Raw genomic sequence first — 13,865 nt, forward strand, 5'->3', positions numbered from 1 at the left:
GGGGAGCGGTGCCCCAGTGGTTAGCACACCCCACTACAAAGCCCGTGAGAGAGGTTCGATTCCCGCTCATGGCCAACACCAGTGGCGATTATCTGAACCGGTCTTGGGCCTTTCCTAGGTCGAATCAGCCTCAAGTGAGTACCAAGTGCGGTGTGTAAGCATCGCCACTGGGGAGACAAAGGCGGCCGGGCGTGGTGCTGGCCACCCACCCCTTAGGGTGCCATGCCGGCCTCCGTAGGTGCTCGCTAACAGCACTTGCCCCATCAATTTGTTTCAGGCTATATGGGCGACCTTTGTCTTTGTGTCTGTGTTTGTTTACACTCAACCCACATCTCCCTTAGACGTGAAGCGGCCAGCAACAATCATCACCGTTATAGTTACAATAGTTGCGCGAGCCGAGGAAAAGGGACGATGTGTGCATCGGTACGCGTGTCTTTGTGTGTAACTGTGCATTTGTATGTCTGGAGGTTGAACTTCTTTCGCACCGTCCGTGGCCAACCGTGCTAGTTGGAGATGTCGGCCCAGTTGGAATTGCCCGCAGCTCCGCTGTAGGAGATGGACAGAGATTACGGCATTCGTACAGCACCGCCCTGGCCTGAAACCACATCGGGGCTCCTCAAGCTTCTCCGTGTGCTGCCTGGCATGGCGATGTTGGATAATCCGTGCCAGGACCTTTCTGCCCTCACGCTGAGGAGGGATATTTCCCAGTCCTTGTTACAATCGTGTTGTGGTACAAACAGGTACGATAACGGCACGCAAGGCAGCCTGCACACTGTCGCCTCCCTTATCTACTGACTTGCTCTGGGGGTCATCTCTGCCTCGTGATTTACCGGCTCTCATGCTCCGGATCACTCTTCACACTTCCTCGGCAGAGGGGACAACCATCACCGGACGGACTAATGCCCCGGTCGGTTACGAAAATTCTCTGTAGTTCTCATCCGGTTAAACAAAATAAACTTGACCTCACAGAGGTTGGGCTACTTCCCTCAATCTATGAGGCTCCACAACTGTCGCAGTATCGCACTCCCCATTGCCCCCGGATGATGTTGTTTGGACCGAGGGTTTCCCCCTCCACCGGGACCTTACAAAATTGCTCCGCAAATCTACAGACTTGTGGGTGGGCGTCGGATATCGGATCGCTGTTCTTCCCCGGCATGATCACATTAGTGGGAGTTGCGCTGGTGGTCGACCCGCGACCGCCAGCGTGCATCCTTACGGCGCCCCAAGGACGCTCCGAACTTGTGGACATGGGCTGCGGTAAGCCTCCTCATTCTCGGGAGTGAGATGCTGGAGACGGTGGGAGTGGGCCTCCTGCATCCTGTCAGCAAGCTGTAGCACCTCCTCCGCCAGCCGTAGTTTCTTAGCAGGTCTGGATTGACTTCCCAGCATAGCTGAATTAACCACAGAACTGACCTTGTTTTAGATGTAGCGGATATCTATGTGTTCTCCGTGTGTGTACGTATATTGAACTTCTTTCGCACCTTTCGTAGCCAACCGTGCTCGTGTGTGTGTGTATTCACTGCGTATTGTATGTGCCTGTGTGTATTCTCTGTGTGTGTTTATACTTGAACTCATCCTGGACCTGCCCGAGGCCGACTCAGCCTTAAATGGGTACCTGGTGCGGTGTGTAAATATCAGCACTGGGGAGACAAAAGCGGCCGGGCGGGGTGCTGGCCGCCCACCCCCTCGTGCGCTATGCCGGCCTTCATAGGTGCTACTCGCTAACAGCATTTGACCCAACAGCCTGTTGAGACTCTACGGGGAGGGGGGGGGTGTGCGTACCACAGCCCAAAAGTCGTTCTGACGCTTCCAGTCAGACACCCACTGATCACTCCCAAGTCAACAGGCATCGTTCCATTGTCATGCTCGGCCCTGGAATCGCAATGTAGAAATTTCCACCACAGAGCAACGGCACATCGCACATTCTGCGGGGGAACACCGCGGCCTCGTCCCCGCACACCCGCACCCACCACTCACGCGGCCTCGGAGCATTTGTTCGCGGCGATACCCGCACTTTACCCCACCACCAGCAACCACAACCGCGCGGTCCGCCCGCAAATGACCTAATCGGTGAGCTAAGTGCGGCAGAGCGTGCGTGCGGGACTTGGGCGCGCGAGCGATTTGCGTGGGGCTGAGCCGTCGCAATGCGGGCGTGGGGCCGCAGGGGTCGAGAGCCAGGGGTCGACATTCCGCCAAGCGGGAACGAACTCTGAAGCAGCGGAGGCGGCGCTGTTCTCCACGCGCTCCTCGCGGGAAGGGAAAAAAGAAGCAGACACGGCGCGTAAACACACCGGCCGTGACTTATTCCGCGCAGGTGGAGGTCATTAACCCGCGCGGCCGCCGAGATAAATAAACAGAGACGTTTGGAAAAATATATAATCGCACTTGATGAGCAAGCAGAGCTTCCAGCGCCTTAAACGCCAGCAGCTGCAGCCTCGACAGCAGCAGCAGCAGCCTCAGCAGCAGAAACAACCTCAGCCTCAGTAGCAACAGCAGCAACAGCAGCAACAACCTCGGCAGCAACAGCCTCAGCAGCAACAACAACCTCAGCAGCAACAACAACCTCAGCCTCAGTAGCAACAACCTCAGCAACAACCTCAGCAGCAGCAGCAGCCTCAGCAGCAGCCTCACCAGCAACAACCTCGGCAGCAGCAGCAGCCGCAACAGCCTCAGCAGCAACAACAACCTCAGCCGCAACAGCCTCAGCAGCAGCCTCGGCAGTTTGAACCTCGACATGAGATTCAACTCCAAAGGCTTTGTGCTGCTGTAGGTGGTGAGAAGCCCCCGTCACGGCGGGAGCATGCGTGCCTGTTGGTAGCCCAGTGGGGACGCTTTGTAACACCTCTGTGCCCCACAGCAACAAGGGCCTGGGTTCGATTGCTGACTGTGTGGGGTCTGCAGGTCCTCTCCCCCACTGTTCCGCGTTGGTTTCCTCGGGGTTCTCTGGTTTCTTCCCCGAGCTGAAACGTGCGATGTCGGTGGTGTTGGCCAAGCATCCCAAAGTAGTGGGGCCTTCCTGAAAAAAGGGGAGTGTGGATTTCCTGAGTAGATCACTACACAGTTAAAATATTGCGTGAATAACATTTAACAGACTGGCACATGCGAAGCTTCTACTCTGGATAGGCAGGAAAGGTGCGACTCCCATCCATACGCCCGTCGTGGGGCAGTCACGTGGCCGGCGCCGTGCGTGTCTCTGCCTGAGCCTCTCTTCTCGAGCGATGTCCTCTCCGCAAGGCCGAATCCTCCACCGAAACTGAAAACTAAACTTTTTAAAATTTTATTTTGCCACGTCAGGCCCACTGAGCTGCTATTTAAGCTATTTTTCAGAAGCGACCTGCCTTTCACAAATGATAGCTCAACCAAGTGGCTCATGCCAAATACTCTAAACGCGTGTTTCTAAATGTGGAGGGTAAAACCGGGGGACCCGGAGAAAAAATCCACACGACCACGAGGAGAGAGAGAGACACGCAAACTCCAAATATACAGCAGCAGGCGTCAGGGTCGGGATCGAACCCACGAAATCCTTCTAGATCTGAAGCTTTCGTGACTGCAAGGATTCATATTCTTAGGTTTTTTCGGTTAAAGTCACGTAGGTAAAAAATGTAATTCCTGTTTACCAGGTGAGGTAGTTCACATCTCGGCCACCATGAAACGGAGGCCCCCCTTTGCCAGCTTGCGTCACGGCCAACGTCCCCGCGAGACAGAGGTGCCTCCGCCTCTCCCCGGCAGTTGGGAAAACGCTGGGCAGATGGCTCTCCCCGCGTCTCCGCGCGCCACCTGCAATTGATTTAGCGCAGCGCCGCTGATGAAGAAGCCCCCGCGGGTCGGGGGTCGGGATTATTCTCTGTTTTTGTTTTCATTTTCAGCCGTCGGGTCTCCCTTTGATCCCCCGGCGTCTCGCTCTGATCCTGCGTCTCGGGGCGTTATCTTTGGGTGTGGGGGGGGGGGGGCGTGCGGTGAGAGTTGGGGGGGAGCTGGGCAGGGAGGTCGTGAGAGAGGGGGCGGCGTGCGTGAAGGGTGAGCAGAGCAGAGGGCAGCGGGGGCACAGTGGTGGAGAGCGGCTGGTGAGGAATATTCTATTGAATTACAATCGCAGTGAGTGTATTTATACTGCGAGATGTGGCTGCATGTCAGTGGGGATATTTATTTAATGAAAGAGCAGATGAGGAGAGAGGCCTTGAGCCTTGGGCTTGAACAGTGGCAGGGAGTCGGCGGCTTACGGACGGCTGGGGTGGAAAGGGAGTTCCAGGCCGCAGAGCTGGCCAAACATCCCAATGTAGCAGCACCCTCCTGAAGATGTGTCTTGAGACTCGGCGGGATTTTCCTGGGTAAAATAACCGCCATTCTATTGATTTACACCATGTACTGTGCCGCAACACGATATATCAATTTGCGTGCTTGTGAATAATATCCGTAATGTGACTGATATTGTCCGCATCAATGCAAATCATGTTTTTGTGTTGCGTACAATACAGTTTTTCCTCGAACACAGACCCATATCTGACAGAGAGAGCCCTTGACACTCAACATATGGGCAGTTCGCCAGCCTTGGCTCAAGCGAGCCCAACTCTGCCGAGTGCAGAGGCACCCACCCATTCAACGCTTGCCCAAATGAGATCTGATTCTTTCGCTTAATATTATTAACGTAATACTATTTATAATTCATCCAAAGTATACGATGATGTCACATTGCGGCTAAAGGAGTAAATAGCAGTGCTTAAGCAAGGCCACACAAAACATAATAAATAGTAGAAACATAAACAGAGGAGTGCAGCTGTGAGTCTCCTCGACAGAGCGGGCGGCGCGAGTCCATTAACCACTTGACTCCTCCTCTGCGGGCGGGGGACGCGGGGGGGCTGTGCGCACGGCTTCGCGGGACGTGTCCCGCTTGCGTGTCCGCCGGCGTGTGCGTGTCTGTTAGCGTGTCCATTAGCGTGCGCGTTGGCGTGTCCGCCGGCGTGTGCGTGTCTGTTAGCGCGTGCGTTGGCGTGTCCGTTAGCTTGTCCATTAGCGTGCGCGTTGGCGTGTCCGCCGGCGTGTGCGTTTGCGTCGCTGGCGTGAGCCCTGCACACAGTCTGCATGACGGATGTTGTCTCTGTGTTTTCAGATAACCCCGCATTTTTTGCGGAACGGTGCTGACTGGAGCATGGATCACGGCGTTGTGGGGGATGCGGGGGGGGGGGGGTATCACGTGTGTGTGGAGGTGTTTACCGCTCACGGTTAACAGCAGTGACGATCATATGAACCGGTCCTGTGCCTCCCCTAGGTCGACTCAGCCTCAAATGAGACAAAGGCGGCCTTCGTAGGTGCTCGCTAACAGCACTCGTTCCAGGCTCTGCGGGAGGTCTTTGTCCTTGATGCTGTGTGTTTATGTGTGTGGAGCGGTGAGAGAGAGAGAGAGAGCATGCGCTGCGCTACCACAAACGTGGAGACCCGACCACGGTTAACATCAGGTGTGAGCGATATCTGAACCGGTTTCGGACCCCCATTCCTTCCTCCAAAAAAAGACACTGCCAAGTTTCGGTCTTCTCCTAGGTCGCCTCAGCCTTAAAATGTATATCTGTTGCAATGTGCAAATTTCAGCACTGGGAAGGCAAAGGCGGCCCGGCGTGGTGCAGTCCACTCGTGTGCCCTGCCGTCCTTAATAGGTGGTCGCTAACAACACTTGCCGGGGCAACCTGTGGGCTGTATGGGGGATCTTTGCCTTGTGTGTGTGTGTGGGGAGCAGTAGTGTAATCGTTCACTGCACTACGAAGCCAATGACCTGGATTCCATTCTTCGTCATGGACAGCATCAGCGGCGAGTGGTGTCTGACCCTGCCTGGGGCCTCCCCTAGATGGATTCAGCCATAATTAAGTACCTGGTGCTGTGATCAGAACCAGGGAATACAAATGCGACCAGGCTTGTCACAATTCACCCCACCTATGATTTGATTCGCCCCCCCACCGGACCACTCCAAGACCCGGACCGTACCAACTGAGCCTGAGCACAATGAGGGCCCTCCTCACTGCGAGGCACGAGGAGTCGCCGCCGCTCCGCCTCCACCCTGCCGCCCGGAGTAGTCAAACTTGGGCACCTCATGGTATCGTGTGTCCACTAACACTGTCTCCTCCTTTGGCCTGCCCCTCGACCCTTGCCATTTGACCCCTGCCCCCCCGACCCCTGCTCCCATCCCTCCCCCCCGACCACTGCCCCCTGACCCCTGCCCCCCGACCTCCGACCCCCCCCCCGACCCGCCGCAGTGTGCCGCCCCGTGCTGTGCGGGTTTGGCGCGGTGTGCGAGCGCGACCCCGAGGAACCGGCCCGCGGGGTGTGCGCGTGCCGCCGCGCCGACTGCCTGGCCGTGGTGGCGCCCGTGTGCGGCTCGGACGGCGCCACCTACGCCAACGAGTGCGAGCTGGAGCGCGCCCAGTGCACGCAGCAGCGCCGCATCCGCGTCAGCAGCCGCGGGCCCTGCGGTGAGTGGCGTCGCCGTTCGCCGGTCCGTGTTGGGGGATGTCACGTCCGTCCATCCGTCCGTCTGTCCGTCCGTCTGTCTGTTTTTGGTTATTTTTTTTTTATTCCACGAGTTTTCCACCCTCGAGCCTCTCCAGCAAACGGCTCCGCCGCTGGGCCGAGGAGGATACTTTAATCAAATAAATGATTGTCATAATTTACATATCTAAGGCGCAATTCATCCAGGGATCTCAGTGCACCTTGCAAGATATCAGGAAATATAAATCCTACAATGAATGCACATACTTTATAAAGAAGTTCACTTTAATCAATGACACTCCTGACTCCCACACACAATAAAAGAACGGCTTGATATTGCGAACGGGTCGAACAGTACACTTAATCACATTTCGTGATGTTGAAAACAATAAAATCTCCCGGGCATAGCTTCAGTCAGAGCTGGCAACCTCCTCACTCCCTCCTCCTCCCCCCCCCTCCGACCCGCCATCCCACGCTCACCTCTCCTCGCGATTCCCCAGCAGCCACAGCGGCGGTGGCGGCAGCGGTGGGCACCGGGTATCACCGTGCTGTCCTTGAGCGGCCTCCCAGCTGTCGCTGTGCCACCCTGAGTGGGCCCGGACCCCGGCCCCATCGGCGGGGGAGGGGGGGGGGCGTGCGTGTTAGCGGAGGCCGTCGCTTAGCCGAGGGCGAAGGAAGCAATCACAGCTGGGCGAGCGGCACCCGTCCTAGACGAGGTCGCCCAGGAGGGAGTCGTCAAGCGCCCCGCTCCGTGTTTACAGAGACACCGCAATGGGGACTGCCCGGCCTGCAGAGTCGCCACGACCCCACGCTGACCCGGCTCGGACGGCGCTCAGATCTTTGTCTTTGTGCTTGCGTACGAGGATCGGTGGGGCGAGGCGGTTAGCGCGTCGCGCCGCGAACCTCGACGGCACGAGTTCGATTCCCCACTCGCGACCAATAATGGTGACGAATATTAGAACCGATCTTGGGCCTCCCGTAGGTCGACTCCACCTTAGACGAGTGCCCGGTGGGGTATGTACAAAACATCGGCACTGACCGCCCAACCTCCTCGCGCGCCATGCCGGGCTTCGTAGGCGCAGCTCACGATCGGCGCTTATCCTGAAGGCCACGCGGGGGATCTTCTGTCTCTCGCAGGCGCACGCGAGCCGTGCAGTGGCGTGGCCTGCGGCCTGGGCGCCTCCTGCGTGTCGGTGCCGGACGGCTCGCCGCCACGCTGCGTGTGCCCTTCCTCGTGCGCCGGCGCTGCCAACGCCAGCGTGTGCGGCACGGACGGCACCACGTACCGCAGCGTGTGCGACATGAACAAACGCGCGTGCGAGACGGCCACCGACATCCGCTACAAGTTCGCCGGGGAATGCGGTGAGTGCCGTAAGGCTGGTTGGTGGGTCACGCGGAGATGGGCGCTGCCAAGTCCAACATAACCTCCTGGTTGGAGATCCACACGTCACACACCTCTCAGTTTCGACTTTCCTCCTCGTAGACACTGCTAGTGGAACCATCAACTCACCCACCCACCCACTCACCCACCCACCCACTCACCCACCCACCCACTCACCCACGCACCACTGGTGGAACCATCAACTCACCCACCCACTCACCCACGCACCACTAGTGGAACCATCAACCACATCAGAACATCAACACGCCACTGCGCACGTCTCCTTTACCAATGGAGCCACGGTGGCCATGCGACCCAAGACACAAATTCGTCTGGATCATCGTGTGTCCTCGCAGATTACATTTTTAATGAGAATACGTTTTTACCCTTTTATCTGGCAAAAAAACAGGTGTGAAGTTGTTAAAACACCAAACTGAAACCTTTTACAAGGAATCATGTCTGCATTAACACAATACTTGTGGTCAAAATGCAAATAAAAAACACATATTCTGATAATATATTTGAAACTGATTGGTCCACACCAGAGAGACAGCTTTGTTATGCTACCCACCCTCTCCGCTCCCCCTCGGTAGACCCGTGCGCGGCCGTGACGCCGGGCCCCGACGAGCTGTGCCGCGTGGCACCGCGGTCCCGCGAGGCGGTGCTGCTGCCGCCGCCGGAGTCGTGCCCCGAGGGCGACGCGGCTGCCGTGTGCGGGGACGACGGCGTCACCTACGCCAGCGAGTGCCACTTGGAGCGCGCGGGGGCGCGGGCCGGCCTGAGGCTGCGCAGGCTCCACGGCGGGCAGTGCGCCCAGCACGGTACCCATGCCACGGCAACGACGCGGTGATGACGCGGGCGGCATGGATAATGGTGACAATGTAACAGCACGGTTGGCGTGGACGACGATGATGGCGAGGTTGATGAGACTGATTGATAATAATGGGGATGGTCATGATTACGGTGACAAAATTGTCAGCGTCGTTGACGATGATAATGATGATGCTGTTGACAAGGTAGATGATGATTGTGACGATCATAGCGATGACGGTTGTGGCGATGACGACGATGACGGGAATTATCCTGATAGAAGAGTGGCAGCGGTCGGGGACCACCTGCCAGAGCCGCGCTGAGCACGACCCCCAGAACCCCGCGCACCAAAACCCCACAGCGCCGGGCGATGCGGCCGCATCGCCCGGTGATGATAACCCCCCCCCCCCCGCCACCTCTCCCCTCCCTCTTCCCCGCCATCTCAGAGCGGTGCCCACACCCGTGCCAGCACGGCGCTCTCTGCGCGGTCTCTGGCGGGGTGGCGCGCTGCTCGTGCGAGCGCATTGTGTGCGACGGCGCCTTCCGCCCGTTGTGCTCCGCCGACGGGCGCACCTTCGGCAACGGATGCGAGCGGCAGCGCGCCGCCTGCCTGGAGGGGGCCGACGTCCCCGTGGAACACGACGGGCCCTGCAGTGAGTACCGCGGCGGCCAACGCGGGCGGTCTCGCGTCGTGGGTTCGATCGCGACCCGGACGCCTGTTGTATATTTCGAGTAGTCGCGTGTCTCTCTCCCCGTGGTCGCGTGGATTTTTTTCCAGGCCCTCCGGTTTTCCCCTCCATGTTTAGGAACATGAGAGTTGGCTGCTATCAATTTCCACGTGATAAGCCACTTCGTTGAGCGATCTTTTATGCTAGCCAGATCGCTTCTGAAAAAGAGCTACATAGCAGCGCAGGGGGCCTTACCTGGAAAAATAAAAAATAGTTGAGTTTTAAATTAATGACTTGAGAGATTGCAAAGCGCACCACGGGTATTCGTTCGCCGCCCTCGGATCGGAGGGCGCGGAAAACGATTCAGAGGCATGGTGCTGGCTCAAAGCGTAGCCACAGGCGTTATTCACACGCACGCTCTCATTCTGTATTGACAACCGCCGTGTGGGCTCGTCCATCATTATCCATTTGGGGTCAATAAAATAGGCACCACTTTATTAGGGAGTCAACGGTGGTTGTCCTATGGATGGACTTGCTGCTGCCATGGGAATGTGGAATTTCCACCACTATCTCTGCAAGGCTGTAAACGGGAAATGAGCCACAAGGCCTCGATGCATTGGTGCTCATCGACATCCTTCTGCTCTCGTCCTCGCGATGCCACCCCCCCCGCACCCCCAGATGTGCCCGCGTCCCCCCCAGGCACGCTCACCCCCGCCAATCCTGTGTGCGGTGCCCCCACCGTCTCGTGCCCCCCCCCCCCCCGCCCGCAGAGCCGCTGCTGGCGAGCCCGTGCCAGGGCATGCGGTGCGGGACGGGCGCTCGCTGCGTGCTCAAGGGCGGCGCGCCGGTGTGCGAGTGCCAGGCCGTGTGCCCGTCGCACGTTTACGAGCCGGTGTGCGGCGCCGACAACCACACCTACGCCAGCACCTGCGAGCTCGAGAGCATGGCCTGCGCCATGCAGCGCACCATCGGCGTGCGCCACCGCGGGGCCTGCGGTGAGGGCTCACGCGGCACGCTTGGCGCACGAGCGGCAAGCTCGCGGCTCGCAGCTACGCACGCGGCACACCGCACGCACGGCACGCGAGGAGGGTTTCACTCATTGCGGTGTACCCAGGAACGCTTCCGAGATAGACTTCCCCACGAAGGCTCGCGTGGTTCCACGGTCAAAAACCGGGTTAGGAACAAGAAACGAGAAAACCTCTATTATGGACAAACGACGATTGTCGAATGTCGCGTGAGAAGCCGCTGCTCGGCCACCGACGGCCCCTCAGTCAGAGTTTCGACGTCGGCGACTCGGCCCACGCGGCCCCTGAAGCAACCCCCAAAGCGTGGCCCGCCAGAGATGGTGGTGGCGGCACGCGACGGCCCTTCCCCCGGCGCTCAGGCCTCCGGTGCCACGGTCGCCAGACCCTCGGGCGGCCCGACCGCGACGCGTAAACCAGACCCCGGTGCGCCCGCGCGGAGGCACCGTAAACGTCGTCTCCCCCCGACCCCCGTGAGTTACGAGCCGACGGGGGCCCGGCCCGGCCGCGCTTGTTTACTCCGTAAATCCCGATTATACGGCGCGGGGCGTCGGCTCCTCCTTCGCTCCCCCCCCCACTCACCCCACGGTGCGCCTCCGCTCGCTCGTGCCCGTCGGCGTGTTCCCGTGACGTCCCCGCCGTTCGCATCTCGTTAAACCGCGGTCTCGGCGTCCGCTCCGTGTTTTGGCAAATCTCACCCAGTGGCTGAGCCGGCGATCCGGTGCGATGGAGATGCCATCGTGGGCCTGAGCTCAGCGCGTCTCCGCATGAGCCGCTCCGCTTTGTTTTCTGTTCTCTGCGCGTCGCGACGGCGCGGCTTACACCCTAAGCTGTTGCACTGCTGCTCCCGCTGTGTTTCCCGTACTAACTGTGCCATGAACCTTGCCTCTGGCCGGCTGCCTGAACTAGCAAGGTGCCTGGCTGGGAGCCTGGCTAGCCGCGTGCCTGCCTAACTAGGCACCTGGTTAGGCACATGACCTGCAGAGCGCCTGCCTGATTTCCAGCCAAGTTCGCGATTCTTAATTTCCATGCAATTCCGGCCGCTTGGCCAGGCGGCCAGCTCGTTGACTGTGGGTCTGCGCGTCTGCCTGAACGACTGACTTGCTTACATGCCTGTCTAACTGCCTATTTAACTGCCTGTCTAACTGCCCGTCCGCTCGTCTGTCTGTCCGTGCGTGCGTGCGTGTGGCCGTTTGCCCGACTCCGTGACACCGTTACGACCGACCCTCCTTGGCGGTGACGCTGCACGGCTGTGACCCCCCCCACCCCCCGCTGGACCGCGCCCGCCCGCCCGCCTCCCTCGCCCGCCCGGCCCGCCCGGCCCACCCGGCCTGTCGTCTCGACCCCGGCCGTCCCCGCACCGCCGATCGGCGCAGACCGCTGCTCGGGCTGCCGGTTCGGCGCGGTGTGCGACGGCGAGGCGGGGCGCTGCGTGTGCCCCGGCGTGTGCGCGGGCGCCCGCAGCCCCGTGTGCGGCACGGACGGGCGCACGTACGCGAGCGAGTGCGACATGAACGTGCGCGCGTGCGCGGAGCAGCGCCACATCGCCGTGGCGTCGCGCGGCGAGTGCAGTAAGTGTCCCGCGGTGCTGGAATTCCACATTGCTCTGGCAGAGGGCGGTTTCTATGCGCTGCCCCGTCGTGCGCTGGCTAGTTGGCACGTCCCCTCCCTCCCCGCGATGCCCTGCTGTAGCCGCCGTCACTGCCGATGCTCTTGGGCTGTGGTCGTCCTTCTGACGGAGCTGCTCGATGCGGCCTCACCGGCCGAGTCTCCGAGTCTCGCGAATGCACAACGTTGCTCCGAGTTGCAATGCAGTTGAGCAACAAAGACCCCGGCACCACGCGTACACGTGTCCAAAAGCCAACCCAAGCACGTGTGTATGTGTCGATACGCGTGCCCGCGTGTTTGTATGTTCATTTGCGTGTCCACACTTGTGCGACTGCGCGCGCGTGTGCGGCGTCCATGTGTCAGGGCGCGTGTCCGCTGCGTGTGCGTACGTGCTTTTGTATACTCCCGCGTGTCCGCGTGTCCGTGTCTCCGCGCGTCCGCGCACGTCAACGCCTCTATGCGTGCACGCCCCTCCCGCCCCCACCCCTCCCCCCGCCCCGACAGAGACGTGCGGCGGCGAGGTGTGCTCGTTTGGCGCCGTGTGCCTGTCGGGGCGCTGCTCGTGCCCCCCGTGCCCTCCGGGGGAGCGCGGCCCCCCCGTGTGCGGCAGCGACGGGCGCACGCACCCCAGCGCCTGCGAGCTGCGCGCCACAGCCTGCCGCCTGCGCGAGGCCCTCAACGTCACCCACGACGGCGCCTGCGACGGTACGCCCCCCGCAGGCCCTCGTCCTACGGGGGGCGGGGGTCACCGGGGGTCGCGTTCTTCATTTATCTTGGCCAATTTTAATTGCCTGGCCCATAATCCAGCAGCGCTGTGGAGGCAATGAAGGGTCGGTGGATCGCCCCCGTGGCAGAAATGTGGACTCCACCTGTTCCAGTTGTACGGGGATAGAGTGTTTCTCCCTCACACGCCTGGGTTTTCTCCGGGTGCTCTGATTTCCTCCTAACATGTAAACACTCGTCTATTGGCCGATAACGCATTCATATATAGAGGCAATTGTTGGTAGCACCGCGTGGCCGCTGCTAATCTCGCGCCTCTCAGTCGCGCTCTCTCTTCGAAAACCAGTGGTTCCTGTCTGTCTGTCCATGCCACCATCAATCTGACGATATCCCAACGTACATTTGTCCGTGTGTGTACATCTGTGCGTCCGTACGTGCATGTGTGTCTGTGCGGATCTGTCTGTTCGTGCCTGCGTGCGCGTGCGTGCATGCGTGCTGCGTGCGCGTGCGTGCTGCGTGTGTGCTGCGTGCGCGTTCCCAGACTGTGAGGAGGAGGGGGGCGAGGGCGGCGTGTCGGGCTCGGGCTCGTCGGGCGACGTGTGCCTGGAGGAGCGCTGCCTGCGCTTCGGGGGCCAGTGGGACGACGACGTGGAGGACTCGCGCTGCCTCTGCGACTTCGCCTGCCGCAGCGTCGCGCTCAGCCCGGTGAGGGCCCCCCCCCGCCACGCCGCGCAACGAAACCGGCGACCCGAGTTCAATTCCCGGTGACGACTATTTTAACTGGTCGTGGGCCTCCCCTAGGTGCACTCAGCCTCAAATGAGTAGCCAGTGCGTAAACATCGCCGCTGGTGTTGGGCGCCCACCCCGTCGTTTGCGGCGTCGGCCTTCGTGGGTGCTGCTCGCTGACAGCACTTGCCCCGACGGTGTGTTGAGGCTACACGGGGGATCTTTGTCTTCATGCGTGCTTGCAGGTGTGCGGCTCGGACGGGGTGACGTACGGCAGTGAGTGCGAGCTGAAGAAGGCGCGCTGCGACCGGCAGACGGACCTCACCTTAGCACGGCTCGGACTCTGCATCAGGGGTGAGTGCGTGCGTGTGCGGGTACTGTATACGCACATGCGTGTGCGTGTACTGTATATGCGCATGCGTGTGCGTGTACTGTATACGCACATGCGTGTGCATG

At 60.1% G+C, this 13,865-nt stretch overlaps 1 protein-coding gene across 1 annotated transcript in view; it reads left to right on the forward strand.

Moving 5' to 3' along the window:
- Positions 1-13,865, forward strand: part of LOC133351170 (agrin-like) — a 125,800-nt gene that overhangs the window by 93,648 nt on the left and 18,287 nt on the right. Inside the window, exons 4-12 of the mRNA XM_061566165.1 lie at positions 6,243-6,458; positions 7,612-7,836; positions 8,449-8,676; positions 9,112-9,318; positions 10,104-10,328; positions 11,732-11,926; positions 12,468-12,668; positions 13,225-13,388; positions 13,655-13,763. Coding sequence (XP_061422149.1) covers positions 6,243-6,458; positions 7,612-7,836; positions 8,449-8,676; positions 9,112-9,318; positions 10,104-10,328; positions 11,732-11,926; positions 12,468-12,668; positions 13,225-13,388; positions 13,655-13,763 — 1,770 coding nt within the window. The remainder of the gene's footprint in view (positions 1-6,242; positions 6,459-7,611; positions 7,837-8,448; positions 8,677-9,111; positions 9,319-10,103; positions 10,329-11,731; positions 11,927-12,467; positions 12,669-13,224; positions 13,389-13,654; positions 13,764-13,865) is intronic.

The sequence above is a fragment of the Lethenteron reissneri genome, chromosome 36 (assembly GCF_015708825.2).
Source record: "Lethenteron reissneri isolate LAM-NWPU_2019-01 chromosome 36, ASM1570882v1, whole genome shotgun sequence".
NCBI classification, from domain to species: Eukaryota; Metazoa; Chordata; class Hyperoartia; order Petromyzontiformes; family Petromyzontidae; genus Lethenteron; species Lethenteron reissneri.